The sequence below is a fragment of the Panthera tigris genome, chromosome A2 (assembly GCF_018350195.1).
Source record: "Panthera tigris isolate Pti1 chromosome A2, P.tigris_Pti1_mat1.1, whole genome shotgun sequence".
Classification (NCBI taxonomy): Eukaryota; Metazoa; Chordata; class Mammalia; order Carnivora; family Felidae; genus Panthera; species Panthera tigris.
In genome coordinates this window covers 13,343,339-13,357,521 of record NC_056661.1, presented here as the reverse complement: position 1 = coordinate 13,357,521, position 14,183 = coordinate 13,343,339, and the positions used below count along the sequence as shown (strand labels likewise).

Genomic DNA, 14,183 nt, shown 5'->3' with positions numbered 1-14,183 from the left:
AGGGATGCTCCCTTGGGGACCAAAGGAGCCGCAGCAGTTGTGTGGGCAGAGGTGAGTGCAGCCAGCTTTCAAGAGGCCACAGCAACCCCAAGGCGCAGGTGCAAGGACAGTGTGGAGACTGGCAGGGTCCAGGCACAAAGAGCGGTGAGGAAGGGGTGCTTTAAGAGCAAGTCAGAAGGGGAGAGAAGCTAGGGGTCAGGAAGGGCAGCACAATGCACCCCGATGTGGCAATTATTACCTTGCTCTGTTGCTTTAAATACTCGGGTTTATTCATTCACAGGCTTGGGTCAAGAGACCCTGAGACTCACACTCAGATCTGACGGAGGACAGCGGAGGCAACAGCCAGAATGATTTTTCAGAGAGCACAGAACATCAAGCGTCAAAGTCCGTTTATTTGATGTGCATGGAGTAAGTCTCTAACCAAAGTCAAGAGCATCCCCAGCACGTGGGTTTGCCCAACCTAAGTGACCCTGTTCACCGGTGACAAGTTGGCAATGGAGCGTCAGCTTCACGCAGCTCCCAGGCCTGTCTCTGCCCAGACCCAACTCGCTGTGTGACCTCAGGAAACCCCACTAAGCCTTAGTGTATTCCTCTGGGAAGGGGGCTCATGGCTCTTAGTAGATGTGATGGATAGTGTCCAAGCGCAAAGAAGAAGATTGAAAACGCTATTTCTCTTTTATCCTCCCTTCTTGCTCCCAAGGTCAAGGGCCATATGATGTCTGACCCTTCAAAGGGAGGAAAACAGAGAGGTGAAGGAGGAAGAGCTGGTGCCCGACTCTCAATGAATCTCTAGTTTGCTCTGTGACCTTGGTCAAGTTGTCGTCCCTTTCCAGACCTCAGTTTCCCCATCTGTGAAATGGGGTGCAGGGGGTTGTGCCTGAGGACCTTCAAAATCCTTGCTAAGGTTCAGACATGTTCCAGAGGAGCCCCGGAGACTTTCTCAGACCCTCATCTTGGGCCTGGAGTTTTCCCATGTTGTCCAGAGGGGACTCCAACATCTTTCCATTGAACGTGGAGAAAAATCTGGCTTTGTTTTGGGGGAGCAGGCAAGGGTGCAGCACCTAAGACTAGGGACTGGCTGGAAGAAGGGGGCTGGATAAAATGACCTCCTAAAGGCAGGGCTTCACCTCTTTCCGTAGGGCGGGACATTCAGTCCCAAACTCATTTGCATAGGACACAGTCCAGCCAATCGGAGCCCGAGGCTATGCTCCTGTGGCCTGGGAGTGGCCCACCCTGAGGTTCCATCCCAGGAACCTGCGGGGTTCAGTGGTCAGTCGCCCGCTGGCTCAGAGGTGGGTCTCCCGAAGGTCCTGGCCATGGTCATGTCCACTGCTGGGGGTCTGGGAGCCGGCTCCCTCCACCTCCTTCTGCCCCAGGAAGAGCAGATGGTCCTCATCACTGGGCAAGAAGTCAGGAGGCCTCTTGGCTCCAGGGGGCAGCTCCTCAGCACCCTGGAGGGGAGAGAGAAGAAATCCCATTCAGAGACCCCATTCTGCTGGGTCAGCTCATCCCGCAGATGGGATCACTGAGAGCCTAGAAGGAGACCTGGGGAGGGTCACACAATTGTCCCCTTGGTCAGTGCATCAGCCAGTCCTGTCCCTTCTGCCTCCAAAGTCCCCATCCACTTCTCTCCCCCAATGCCCAGGCGACCTATAGTCCAGGCCGTTAAAGCTTGCACGGATGCATACCTCCCTCTCTCTCTCTGACTTTCTGCCTGCTCTCCTTTCAAGAAAATAAATATTTCCCTTCAGCAGCTGGAAGGAGCTTTCAAAACACTCCAGCCAAATCCCTTTCCTCTCCATACCTCCCCCTTTCAAGCTTCTGGCCACAGCCTTTGCACCTGCTGTGCTCTCCATCAACAATGCCCTCCCCCCAGATCTTCTGCAGGCTGGTTCCTCCTCCCTGTGGGCTCTAGCTCTTACCTCTTCCAAGAGGTCACCCTCATCACAGGACCCTGTTTTATTGTCCTCATGACCTGCTGAGATCCTACTCATTTCTCAGTTCAGCTTTCCCCTGCTCCTCCTAGACAGTGGACTCAAACCCCAGCCCAGAATAGGCCTGGGGACACAGCAAGTGCGTAAGAAATGAGAAAATGAAACAGGGATTCCAAAGCAGGGGCGGGTCTGGATCAGGGACAGCATGTTCCAGATTCAGGGCATTCACATAGTAACCACATGGCTTTGGCTGAAGTTGGTCTACTCCCTGTTGTGTTTCTTATGTAAGATTTTCTCTAAGTTGACTCACTTCTGAATTAAGTAATTTTATTTACAGGAGGGACTTTGCATCAACACCCTAAAGGCAAACCAGTTTCACCTGCCATAGATTGAAACTAATTGTAAAAATGATACAAGGAAATGAACAGTATGAAATTCTGCTCAGTCTTTGCTAAGGGAATAATAAAAAGTGTTGAAGACACATCACCTCTCAGTGGAGGCTTTCCACTGGAGGTAACAAGAGGTTGAGAAAGATAGTGACTCACCATGTCCCTCCCCTGAATTATGGCCATGCCCAGAGCACCCAAAGTCATTTCACTGCCCTTCCCCCTGCTCTGGGAGCCAGCCCTGTGACTGACCTTCCCCAAGCTGTCATCCAAGGTAGCCGCTTCTTCCTTGGGGGCCACCGATGCTGTCTGTCGTGCCAGGTCCCACCACAGCAGCCCAGGACCCAAGGCACTGCGCTTGGTGGGGCCTGAGGGAAATGGGGGTATTTAGTGACAGGGCAATGAGAACTGGAGACCAAGCACAGGGAGGGGGAAGGGAGACACTGATGGGTCCCAATCTCGGGCTCAGTAATGACCCACTGGGTGCCCTCGCAAGCCTCTGCCCTTCTCTGGGCTTCAGTTTTCTCATCTGCACAGTGAGGGGATGTAATACATCAGTGGGTGGCTGGGCAGGTCCAGTGTGTGGTTCAATATTTCCCCAGCATCTAGAATGACGCCTGGCACAGAAACGGGCTCAGTAAAGCCCAGATGAGTGTCAAGTCTGAGACACAGGAAGCAAGAACAGGTACTGTGATCACTATTGATTTCTCTTGATCTCTCTCCACTTCTCGGTGGCATTCAGAATTCCAGGAGGGACACGGAGTCGCCAAGGCCCTGACGAGAAGAGATTTCAGCACAATGGACAGCGTCTCAAGCTCCACCCCACGACCTCTAGCAAAGACTTCGTTTTGGAGGCAGAGGAGGGACTAGAGTCAGGCAGAAGGGGGGAGGGGGTGCCTCAGTTTCTGCCTTTGCAACATGGGACAAGCCCTGCGAAGTGCGGGGTTGTCCCGAAGACGACACAGCATAAAGGCTGCAGATGCATCCAGCACGCGGTGGCCATTTGGCTGACAGGAATGTCCTTCCTCTTCTCCCTGCCCGGTGGGTCCTGGAGGCAGAGGGATGCGCAAGGTGATCTCGGAGAAGGGCATACACCTTGCTTACCTGTCAAGCAGCTGACGAGGGCTCCAAACAGCACAGTGCTCAGCGTTCCCAGGGCACCATAATAAAGATAGGAAATGGCGTAGAAGCTGTCAGCTAAGGCGGGTCGACCGGGGTCCGTTTCAGGGCTGGGGGTGTGAGAGGCAGGCATGAGTCCAAAAGCCACTCCCAATCTGTTCTAGCCCAGTCTTCCATTACTGCCCACTCAGATGTGTGCAGTGGTCACTTCTCTTTCCCTCCTGCTAACGCACTGCCACCCACAGGTGTTCTCTACACACAGCCAGAGGGAGCGTTACTAACAGGTAACTCAGATCACCTCCCGCCACTGCTCCCCACCCTCTGTGGCTCCCTAGGACCCTCAGAATCTACCCAAATTAAACTCTTAGAAGAAAACACAGGTGTGTGCCTCTTTGTGACCCTGGATCAGGTCATCGTTTCTTAGCTCTGACACCCAAAGCACAAGCAACCCAGGAAAACGTAGATAAACTGGACTTCATCGAACCCGCAAACTTTTGTCCATCAAGAGGATGAAAAGACAGCCCACAGAGTGGAAGAAAATATTTGCAAATCATACATCTCATAAGGATCTAGTGTCCCGACTACGTACAGATTTAAAGAATATACAAATTACCACTCGACCATAAAAAAGAAATGACCCACTTAAAAAACAGGCAAAGGGTTCGAATAGGCATTTCTCAAAACAAGGTATAAAAATGGCTAATAAGCGCATGAAAATATGGTCTATCATTAGTCATTAGGGAAATGCAAATCAAAATTACAATGATTAGGGGGCGGAGAGATGAGCGAAACAGGTGGAGGGGAGAGGGAGGTACAGGCTTCCAGTATATTAAAAACCACTGAGATGTATGCTTTTTGTTTTGGTTTGGTTTGGCTTTCGTTTTTGCTTTAGGAGGAGAGAGAGAGAGAAAGCACATGAGCAGGGGAGAGGGGCACAGGGAGAAAGAGACAGAGAGAGAGAGAGAGAAAATCTCAAGCAGGCTCCACATCACGGGGTTCGATCCCATGACCCCGGGACCTGCGGCACCCAGGTGCCCCAAGTTGTACACTTTAAAAGGGTGAATTTTATGGCATTTGAATTATATGTCGATGTTTATACAACCCTATATTAGTGAGTAATATTAGGAAAATAACTATTATGTTTTAGGTAAAAGAAAGTTTTGATTTATAATCTAAACTTCTATAGTTTATGTTTTTAATTCACTTTTTAGAGATTTTATTTTATTATTTAAAACAACGTTTTTAAAGCGTATTTATTTATTGTTTGAGAGAGAGAGAGAGAGAGAGAGAGAGAGACAGCACCAGGCGTGGAGGGGCAGAGAGAGAAGAGAGAAAATCCCAAGCAGGCTCCGTGCAGTCAGCACAGAGCCCAAAGTGGGGCTCAGTCTCATGAACCATGAGATCGTGACCTGAGCTGAGATCAAGAGTCGGACGCTTCGGGGCGCCTGGGTGGCTCAGTCGGTTAAGCGTCCGACTTCGGCTCAGGTCATGATCTCGTGGTCCGTGAGTTCGAGCCCCGCGTCGGGCTCTGTGCTGACTGCTCAGAGCCTGGAGCCTGCTTCCGATTCTGTGTCTCCCTCTCTGTCTGACCCTCCCCCGTTCATGCTCTGTCTCTCTCTGTCTCAAAAATAAATAAACGTTAGGGGCGCCTGGGTGGCGCAGTCGGTTAAGTGTCCGACTTCAGCCAGGTCACGATCTCGCGGTCCGTGAGTTCGAGCCCCGCGTCGGGCTCTGGGCTGATGGCTCAGAGCCTGGAGCCTGTTTCCGATTCTGTGTCTCCCTCTCTCTCTGCCCCTCCCCCATTCATGCTCTGTCTCTCTCTGTCCCAAAAATAAATAAAAAACGTTGAAAAAAAAAAAATTAAAAAAAAAAAATAAATAAACGTTAAAAAAAAAATTAAAAAAAAAAAACCCTCTCTCTCTGACCCTCCCCGGTTCATGCTCTGTCTCTCTCTGTCTCAAAAATAAATAAACGTTAAAAAAAAAATTAAAAAAAAAAAAAAGAGTCGGACGCTTAACCAACTGAGCCACCCAGGCACCCCCAGATTTTATTTTAAGTAGTCTCTATGCCCAACATGGGGCTTGAACTCATGACCCCAAGGTCAAGAGTTGCTCACATCACCAACGGAGCCAGCCAGACATGCCCCTAAACTTCGGCAGTTTAAAAATATTCATTGGGGGGGTGCCTGGCTGGCTCAGCCAGTAGAACATGTGACTCTTGATCTCAAGGTTGTGAGTGCGAGCCCCACGTTGGGTGTAGAGATGGTTTACAAATAAAATCTTAAAAAAAAAAACCTGTTAAAAAAATAAAAGTCATCGTTAAATGATACTGCATATCTGCTCTTCTCTGTTCTTTATGAAAGATGAAATAATGGTTAAAGGACTGACCAAAAAAACCCTACAATGAGATGTCATTTCACACTCACCAGAATGGCTAGAATTTAATTAATTTATTATTTTTTATTTTATTTTATTTTTTATTTAAAAAAATTTTTTTAACGTTTTTATTTATTTTTGAAACAGAGAGAGATAGAGCATGAACGGGGGAGAGTCAGAGAGAGAGGGAGACACAGAATCTGAAACAGGCTCCAGGCTCTGAGCGGTCAGCACAGAGCCCGACGCGGGGCTGGAACCCACGAACTGCGAGATCGTGACCTGAGTTGAAGTCTGACGCTTAGCCGACTGAGCCACCCAGGCACCCCTATTTATTATTTTTTTTAATGTTTATTTATTTTTGAGTGAAAGAGAGCGTGAGTGGGGGAGGCGCGGGGGCGGGGACAGAGGATCCGAGGCCGGCTCTACACTGACAGCGGAGAGCCCGATGCGGGGCTCGAACTCACCAACCGTGAGATCACGCCCCGAGCTGAAGGCGGGTGCCCAACTGACTGAGCCACCCAATCTCCCCAGGATTTTAAAGAATGGAAAATAACACGTCTTCTCCAGGATGCGGAGGAATTGGAACCCTCATGCAGCCGCTGTGGGAAACAGTCTGGTGGTTCCTTGAAAAGTCAAACGTAGAATTACTATGTGGGGTTGGGCGAGGGCACCTGGCCGGCTCAGCCAGAAGAGCATGCAACTCTTGATCTCAGGGTCGTGAGTTCGAGCCCCACCTTGGGCATACAGATTACTTAAACAAACACTTAAAAAGTAAAACAAAAACAAAAACAAAAGAATTACTATATGATCCAGCACTTTCACTACTAGGTATAAACCAAGAGAAATGAAAACACACGTCCACACCAAGACTTGCACACAAACATTCACAGCAGCACTATTCGCAGTAGCCAAAAAGTGTGAACAACCCAGATGTCCAAGGGATGGGTGGTTAAACAAAATGTGGTCCATCCGTACAGGGAATATTATTCAGCCATAAAAAGGAATCAAGCCCTGATATGTGCTACAATGTGGACAAACCTTGAAAACATAAAAACAAAAACAAAAAAACAACACCTTGAAAACACCGTGCTGAGTCAAAGTAGCCGGACGAAACAGGCCCTATGTTGGATAATTCCATGTACGAGAAATATCCAAAAAAGGCAGGTCCGTAGCAAAAAGGAGCAGATTAGGGGTGGCCAGGGGCTGGAGGGAGGGGGAAATGGGGAGTGACTGCTAATGGGTATGCGGCTTCCGTTTGAGGTGATGAAGATGTTCTTGACTTAATAGTGACGGTCGCATAACCTTGTGAATATACTAAAAACCACTTTTAAGTAGTTGATTTTAATTACACCTCAATAACATTTATGATAATAAAGAATCAGACCAAATTCTTCTGGCTGGACCTCATCTCCTAACCTTTCTCCTCCCACTAAATACCCCCCAACCTCACCAAACCTCACCATAGTTGGAAGGCACTAAACTGAGGTGGCCTCAGGGCCTTTGCACTTTCCCTCTCTCCACTGGGAATGTCCTTCCCTCACCTCTTCCCAAGAAGATTCCTTCTTTTTTTTTTTTTTTATGTTTATTTATTTTTGAGAGAGAGAGAGAGTGTGAACAGGGGAGGAGCAGAGAGAGAGGGAGACACAGAATCCGAAAGCAGGCTCCAGGCTCTGAGCTGTCAGCACAGAGCCCGAAGAGGGGCTGGAACCCACCAACTGTGAGATCATCACCTGAGCCGCAGTCAGACGCTCAACGCTCAACCGCCCCGAGCCACCCAGGCGCCCCAACACATTCCTCCTTCTCCTTCGGTAACTCATTAAGAGCCCCGCCCCCAGGCACACCCTCTCAGGCCACGCCCACCCTTCAGACCAACCCGCTCACCTGGGGCTCTTGCTGGAGGTGTTGGTGGCCCGGAGCAGGCCCTGGAGGCCGGAGGTGTTGGCGGAGGGCACCGCACAGCCGGCGGCCGATGACGGCAGGACTCCCAAGGACTGAGCGCCGGGCGGGTACAGAGTGGCGCCCACCGCCACCCACAGCGAGAGCGCCAAGCCGGCGGCCAGCCCGGAGAGGACACCCTTGGGGACAGAGCCTACGTCAGGGGAGAGAAGCCTCTCCCCCTCCCAACCCTGTGCCCCGCCCGCCCCCACTCACCGGAGTGTTGCAGGCAGGGAGAAACATTCCCAGGATGAAGGCTCCAAGGAGGGGGCCGCTGATGACTCCCATTACGGTGAAGGAGCCCTGGGACAGTGGGTGGGGGCGGGGGAGCTGAGGGCGGCGCCACCCCACCTCTCCTGGCGTCAGTCACCCCGCTGGGAAAGCCAGACCTGAGGAATCCCACTGCGGGGCCTCGGGAGACCCCTCCCGGCTTCAGTTTCCCCAAAGGGGAGGGGACTCCCCGTTCCTGCCTCTGTCCCCTGCGTGGGAGGCAAAGACCCTGCTTCTCTGTCCTGACAAATTCCGGTCCCGCCTCCAAGCCACCGGGCCGCCCACCTCCCACCTCAAGGTGCCACCAGCCAGGTGGCTGGCGGCAGAATGCATCAGGCCGGTGGCATCAGACAGAACCCAGTTCCGCCACAAAAAAAAGCTAGGGCCCTCTGCGGACTTCAGTTCAATGCGGGTGATGCCCCCCTCCTTGTGGGGATGGGGCTGGGCCCGGGAGGGGGGGGCTCACCTGGAGGACGCCTCCCCCCAGCAGTGAGGACAGAGCCGCCACGGTGAGACAGGCCGAGCCGTAGATGAGTGCTGTAGCAGATGGGGATGTCACCCTCAGCAGGGAGATGCCCCCCTGCCCCGCCCCTGAGTCTCCCCCCTGCACACCCCCCACCCCGGAACTCACAGAGCCCCTTGGAGATCATTACGAGTCTCCGGGGTGTGATGCTCGGCAGCCGAGGCTTGATGAGGTCCTCCACGGTGACTGCGGCCATGGCATTGATGCTGGTGGATGCGGTGCTGGGGGCGGGGAGGGTGGTCATCAGGTCCCATCGAGGGACTGGCCACACACCCCCTGGGGGAGGCCCCGGCTGCTCAGGCCATCTGACTTCCCAGGACCCCACCCAGCCCAAGGACAGAGGCCTGGGTGACAGAATACCCCAAGAGCGGGGGAGGTGTCTACGGCCCCACCATCCCCGCCCCCAGACCTGAGACACCCCCACGGGCGCAAGGATACCCTCGACCAAAGACACGAAGGACACGAGTTATCGTTACAGAGCCATCAATATTGGGGCACAGAGAACGGGTGCGTGGAGCAGGGGTGTGACAGAAGTCATGCAATATTTGAAAACACCAGAGGGCAGGAGCAGGGGACCACTTGGTCACAGCCGTGCCCTGGGATTTAGAACAGCAGTAGCACATAGCAGGTGCGCTCAATCAACATGTGTTTGGGGGAAGAAAGAAGGAAAGAAGGAAGGGAGAGGGGGGTCAGGTGGGGCCCTGAGCTGCCCACTGGGGACCAAGCAGGAGCTGTAAATGAAGGACACGCCCAGAACATTCTATCCCACAGGGGCTCAAATGTGGCCGGGGTTGCTCAGGACTGCTCACCTGAGGGTACCACTGTAGGCACAGGCCAGAAAGAGCCCGGGGACTCCTGGCAGGTCCTTGAAGATGTCCAGCACCAGCAGGGGCATGTACTGGGGGGAGGCAGGGGTCGACCTCCAGGACAGCAGCCCCCCAAGGACAGGGGATTCTGTCTGTCTTCACACTGCATGTCCCCGGGGCCCAGTGCAGCCCAGGCTCACAGCGGGCACTTGGTGTGTGTTTGTTGATTGACTGCATACACCCAAGGATAGTCACTGAGCCCCACCGCGCACAGAGCCCTGGGATCCCAGTGAGGCAGAGTCCCGTGTCATCTCCGTTTTATTGACAAGGACAGTAAAGCTGACCCCAGGGGAGGACAGCAGGTGGGCTAGCCTTCCACCTTCTGCTAATTCTGAACGGACTCTGAACCAGGCATGGGTCCTGGCCCTGGTGCCGCCCCTGACGGGCCTGTGGACCTCGGGCAGTTGCTGCCCGCCTGCTCCAGCCTCAGTTTCCCCATCTATAAAGTGGGGGCCGTGACAGCCTTGGCCTCATCGCATGTTGAAGGATTTTATGGGAGACCAACTGCTTGTGAAGGGAACAGCATGAGGCACAGAGTAGGTGCTTGGGACACGAGAGCTGGCGATCATTATTAATCTCAACACCGTCATTTCGTGCTGGACCACGGTCCTATCCCCTTGACATCCCTCAGGGAGTCTGACTCTAAATCTGAATGTGCCCCTCCCCTACTCACACCCTCCCCCCCGCCCCCTCCCCCCCAAAGGCCACACTGCCTCATCTTCCCCACTCCTTCCAGATCCTCTTTCCTGCCCCTGGGCTTCTGTGCAGCCTCTTCTCTCTTCTACCCTCACCCCCCAGAGTGTAGAAATTCAGAGTGGGGGTGGGGAGGGTAGGAGTGGCCTAGGAGCCCGGGCCCCGACTTACCTGGTCTGGGGCAGAGATCCGCCCTGCAAGGAGAGGGTCGCAGTCTATATAGATCGTGAACATGATCACGCCACAGCCAGCAGCGCTGAACACGATCAGGATCAGGCCCAGCTGGTTGATGAGCAGGGCCCTGTGGGGAGGGGCAGCCTCAGGCAGAGGAGGTGGGCAGCACGGCCCTGACGCCCCCACTCGGCCCCTCCGAAACACTCACAGCTTGGCCTGCTTCTCTGTGCGACAGGCCACATAGCGCTGCACCTGTGCTTGGTTGACGCCATACATCGAGAGCCACACCAATGTGCCACCCACCACAAAAGTCCAGAATGTGTAGCGGCTCCGTGGGTCCGGGTTAAAGCTGGAGAAGGGCGGGGCAGGACAGCCACAAGGGAATGCCGTACTGACTTCACCCTCTCAAGGGCCCCAGATCGACACTCCGGACCTTATGGGCCTTAAGGGGATTTGCGGGATGGGTTTTGAAGCGTGAGTAGGAGTTTGCCAGATTGAAAATGTATTCGTTGGTTTATTAAGTCGACCACGTACGCATTCAAAAACCATTCTTCCTGTGCCCAGCTGGGACCTCCGAGAGCCTTGAGTCTCCAGTCTGGGCTGGGGGACGTGGTGGGACAGATGGAGGGATGGGGGCTGGGGGAGTATAGAGAGGGGAAACAAAGGTTTTGCCTGTGGGGAGTCTGGGGAGGGGAGCAGGAGGCATTGGTTGGCGTCCCCCAGGGCAGAGGGACGTCAGCTCCACTGCTGACGGTTTTACTCACTCCATCAGGTTGATCCGGGAGTGGTTCTGGGCGATGTCAAGCACGTGCCTGGGCCCACCCACCAGCACGGTGCCGCGGGCCAGGACAACCCAGAAGCCAGCGAGCATCACCACGACCTGAAATACGTCGGTCCAGACCACAGCCTTCATGCCGCCCTGCAAGATGTGAGCGAGAGGGAGAAGGGGGTCAGACAGGCATCTGCCTGAAGCCAAACCCAGTTTGGCCACCAGCAGGGGCTGGGACCGATGCCCCCTCTCGGCCTGTTTCCTCATCTGTTAAATGGTGTTGTTACACCTGGCGCACACAAGTGTTCCGTGCGTGAACGAGTGATGGCTGCCATCATTATTATGACAACTCCTAGCTGATGCGACCCCAAGAGATGGGAGAGGGACCCAGGGGATCCTGTTGTAGCCCCTGGATCCAGCCCGTCCGGAAGCTGGCCTAGCCCTGAACTCTCCGCAATAAGCCTTTCAAATTACTTTTCACTATTAAGATGAGGAAACCGAGGCCCAGCTGGGATGCAGGCTTCCTTGGCAGGAAGGAAAAGGAGGGAGGGGACGATGGCCTCAGGGTGTCCCCCACCCAGCGGGCGTGGAGCCCCTACGCGGGGTGGGGATGGCGGCGGGGAGGGGGGCACTCACCACAGTCGTGTAGAAGGTACAGATGGCTCCAGTGGACAGGAGCGATGCCCAGATGTCCAACCCAGTCACTGTGCAAGGAACCCCCCCCCCCCACATTAGGCCTCCGGGCAGGGGGCGGACTTGGCCCCAGGGCCTAGGCCCCTCCTCTCTCCAGGATTCTTTCCTTCCGAGTCTCTCCTGGGCTGCTCCTCCCCTTTCCTTTGGTCTAGTCTTGAAGCCCTTGCGCCCTCCCCGTCACCCTCCCCTCACCTCCGAGAATCAAACCTTGATTCAGGATGAGCGCGGGGGCGTAGATCACGATGCCAGTGTACATCACCTGCAAGTAGAGAGCGGGGCCGGGTGAGGCCCGCGGAGAGGAGGGGGAAGGAGCAGGAGAGGAGGAGAGCGGTGCCGGAGCCGGCGGCGTCGGGACAGCAGGGGATCAGCAGGTGGGGAGGGGGAGGAGTGCGGGCGGATGGGCGGGGCCGGGCCGGGTGGGGGCGGGGCCGGGCGTGGAGGGGCGGGGCCCTTTGCGGGAGTTAGCGGCCGGGCCTGGGCGGGGCCTTCCAGGATCAGGGTGGGACCCGCGCGACCCGGTAGTGATGGATGGGGGGGGGGGGGGGCGGGGGGCGTGCTGTGGGCGGGGCCGACGAAGACCGGGACCCCCAGCGGGACCCGAGCGGGACCCTGCGGGCGAGGGCAGGACCGAGGCCACTCACTGTGGCCACCAGGTACTGCAGGGTCCCGCAGAGCCGCACAGCGCGGCTGAAGCGCAGCTCCAGGTACTGCAAGGAGGAGCCGAGGCTCGTGGTCACCTGGGCAGGTCCTACCCAGGAGATCGAGGCCTCCGGGGTGCTTCGCCCGCCCTCCCGGCTTCTGCCCTCCCTCCGGAGGCCTTTCTGCTCTCCGCTCGGGCCCCCGCCAAGCGCACGCATTCCGACCGGTCTGCAGGCACCTGTGCGCAAGGCGTGTGCCCGGGAAGCCCGGTCCATCCTCAGTGCTCACGTCCCTCCGCCCCCCACCGGCGGCTCACTGGCCCCCGGGGCGGCGCCGCTCTGAACAAACACGCGAACTGCACAGCGCCTGTGGCCACCTCCCGTCGGTCGCCCACTGTGGACCGGTCACGATGTTAATCCCTTTACCTGCTGCCCTGAAGGGAGGTCCCCTAGTCAGCCCAGTCTGACACTTGGGAAACCCGGGCCGAGCGAGGAGGCAAGTCAGGTTTCGAACCCTGGGCCCGCTGTCCGGCGACGGCTCGGGCGTGCGCACGCCCAGGCATGTGGGGGGCAGGTGTGAGCCTTCCCACACGCCGTGCACATCTGGCTCCGCCTTTCGCGGGCTTCTCCTCTTCCTCCTTCCTGACCCTCCCCCCACTGCCTGGGGCGACTTCCCAGAACCCTCTCGTAGGGCTGCCTGCCCCCTTCCTCTCCCCATTAAAGCACCCGAGAGCCCGCCTGCCGCCCCCGGGGCAGCGCTTCAAAGTCCCAGGGCCTCCCCGCCGCATCCCTGCGTTCTCAGCCGGGCGGGTCCTGCCTCCGGGCCTCCGCCCGGTACCTGGTAGGTGCTGGTGAGGCCCAGGCGGTAGAAGACCGGCAGGAAGAGCACCGCGGTGAGCAGGGAGTTGAGCAACTGGCCCAGGCACATCCAGATGAACTTGAGGCCGTAGCGGTAGGCCTCGGCCGGCACGCCCAGCACCTGCACCGCCGACATGAAGCTGGCGGCCAGCGAGAGGCCGACGGGCAGGGCCGCCAGGCGCCGGCCGCCGGTGAAGAAGTCCTCGGCGCTGCGCTGCCCGCCCCGCGCCAGCCCGACCCACAGCCCGATGCCTGTGGACACTAGCAGCATGAGGGCGAAGACCCCGTAGTCCCAGGGTCCAAACGCGGCCCGCGCCTCGCCCTGGACGGCGGCCATGACGCGCAGGTGCGGGGGGCCGAGCGCGCGTCCTCGGCCCTTCTAGCCACCCCGCGTGCCCCGGGGAAGGGAAACCCGCAGCGGCCGAGGAGGCAGGGCCGCGTGGAGGCGGGATGATGCTCGGCCCCCGCAGCGAGGCCGCACGCCTGTCTCCGTCGCTCCCTGGAGGGAGGCAGCGACGGGGACTCGGGCAGGGGCTCCCCGGGCAAGGAATCTGTGGATCCTCGCGGCGGTCGCCTGCCTCCCCGTCCCTCCTCGGCGTCTACGCGTCTGCCGTCTGTCTGTCTGTCCGTCCACCTCGCCTCCCCCTCTCGGCCCGGGGCTGCCCAGTGCAGCGGCGTGTCCCCCGCCCGGCCGTCGGTCCCTCTCCCTGGGGGCTGGGCTCAGCGCTGACCACCGGTGGCCTCCGTGGGGCTTAAAGGGGCAGCTCGCGGCGACCGGCTGCGAATTTATTGGCCTCCCCGGGTGCGCGAAACTCCGCCCCTGGACTCGGGGGCGGGCAGGACCCGCACCCTTTCCGCGCAGGACTGGGTCAGAAAGGCCCATGACCGGCCACGTGGGTGGCTGCTGGGGGAGGCTCCCAAACGCCCCTCTTACTTTGTGTGACGGTTTC

The 14,183-nt window shown here is 56.7% G+C and overlaps 1 protein-coding gene across 1 annotated transcript; it reads right to left on the bottom strand.

The window, feature by feature from the left end:
- Positions 1–291: 291 nt before the first annotated feature.
- On the bottom strand, positions 292–13,630 carry SLC5A5 (solute carrier family 5 member 5). Its single transcript, XM_042978558.1, has 15 exons — positions 13,214–13,630; positions 12,379–12,444; positions 11,945–11,996; positions 11,681–11,748; positions 11,040–11,194; positions 10,484–10,624; positions 10,273–10,402; positions 9,352–9,440; positions 8,651–8,763; positions 8,486–8,556; positions 7,966–8,052; positions 7,696–7,889; positions 3,425–3,549; positions 2,573–2,688; positions 292–1,451 (listed from the first exon to the last, which is right to left on the bottom strand). The coding sequence occupies exons 1-15, from the start codon at positions 13,568–13,570 to the stop codon at positions 1,287–1,289; spliced, it is 1,929 nt and encodes a 642-aa protein (XP_042834492.1). The 5' UTR covers positions 13,571–13,630; the 3' UTR covers positions 292–1,286.
- Between the last annotated feature and the right edge of the window lie 553 nt (positions 13,631–14,183).

Coding starts and splice junctions, on each gene's coding strand:
- SLC5A5 (XM_042978558.1), bottom strand. CDS start 13,570: ATGGCCGCCGTCCAGGGCGAGGCGCGGGCCGCGTTTGGACCCTGGGAC. Junction 11,749..11,944: donor CGCGCTCATCCTGAATCAAG/GTTTGATTCTCG, acceptor TTCCTTGCACAG/TGACTGGGTTGGACATCTGG. Junction 10,625..11,039: donor TCCCGGATCAACCTGATGGA/GTGAGTAAAACC, acceptor GCCCTTCTCCAG/CTTTAACCCGGACCCACGGA.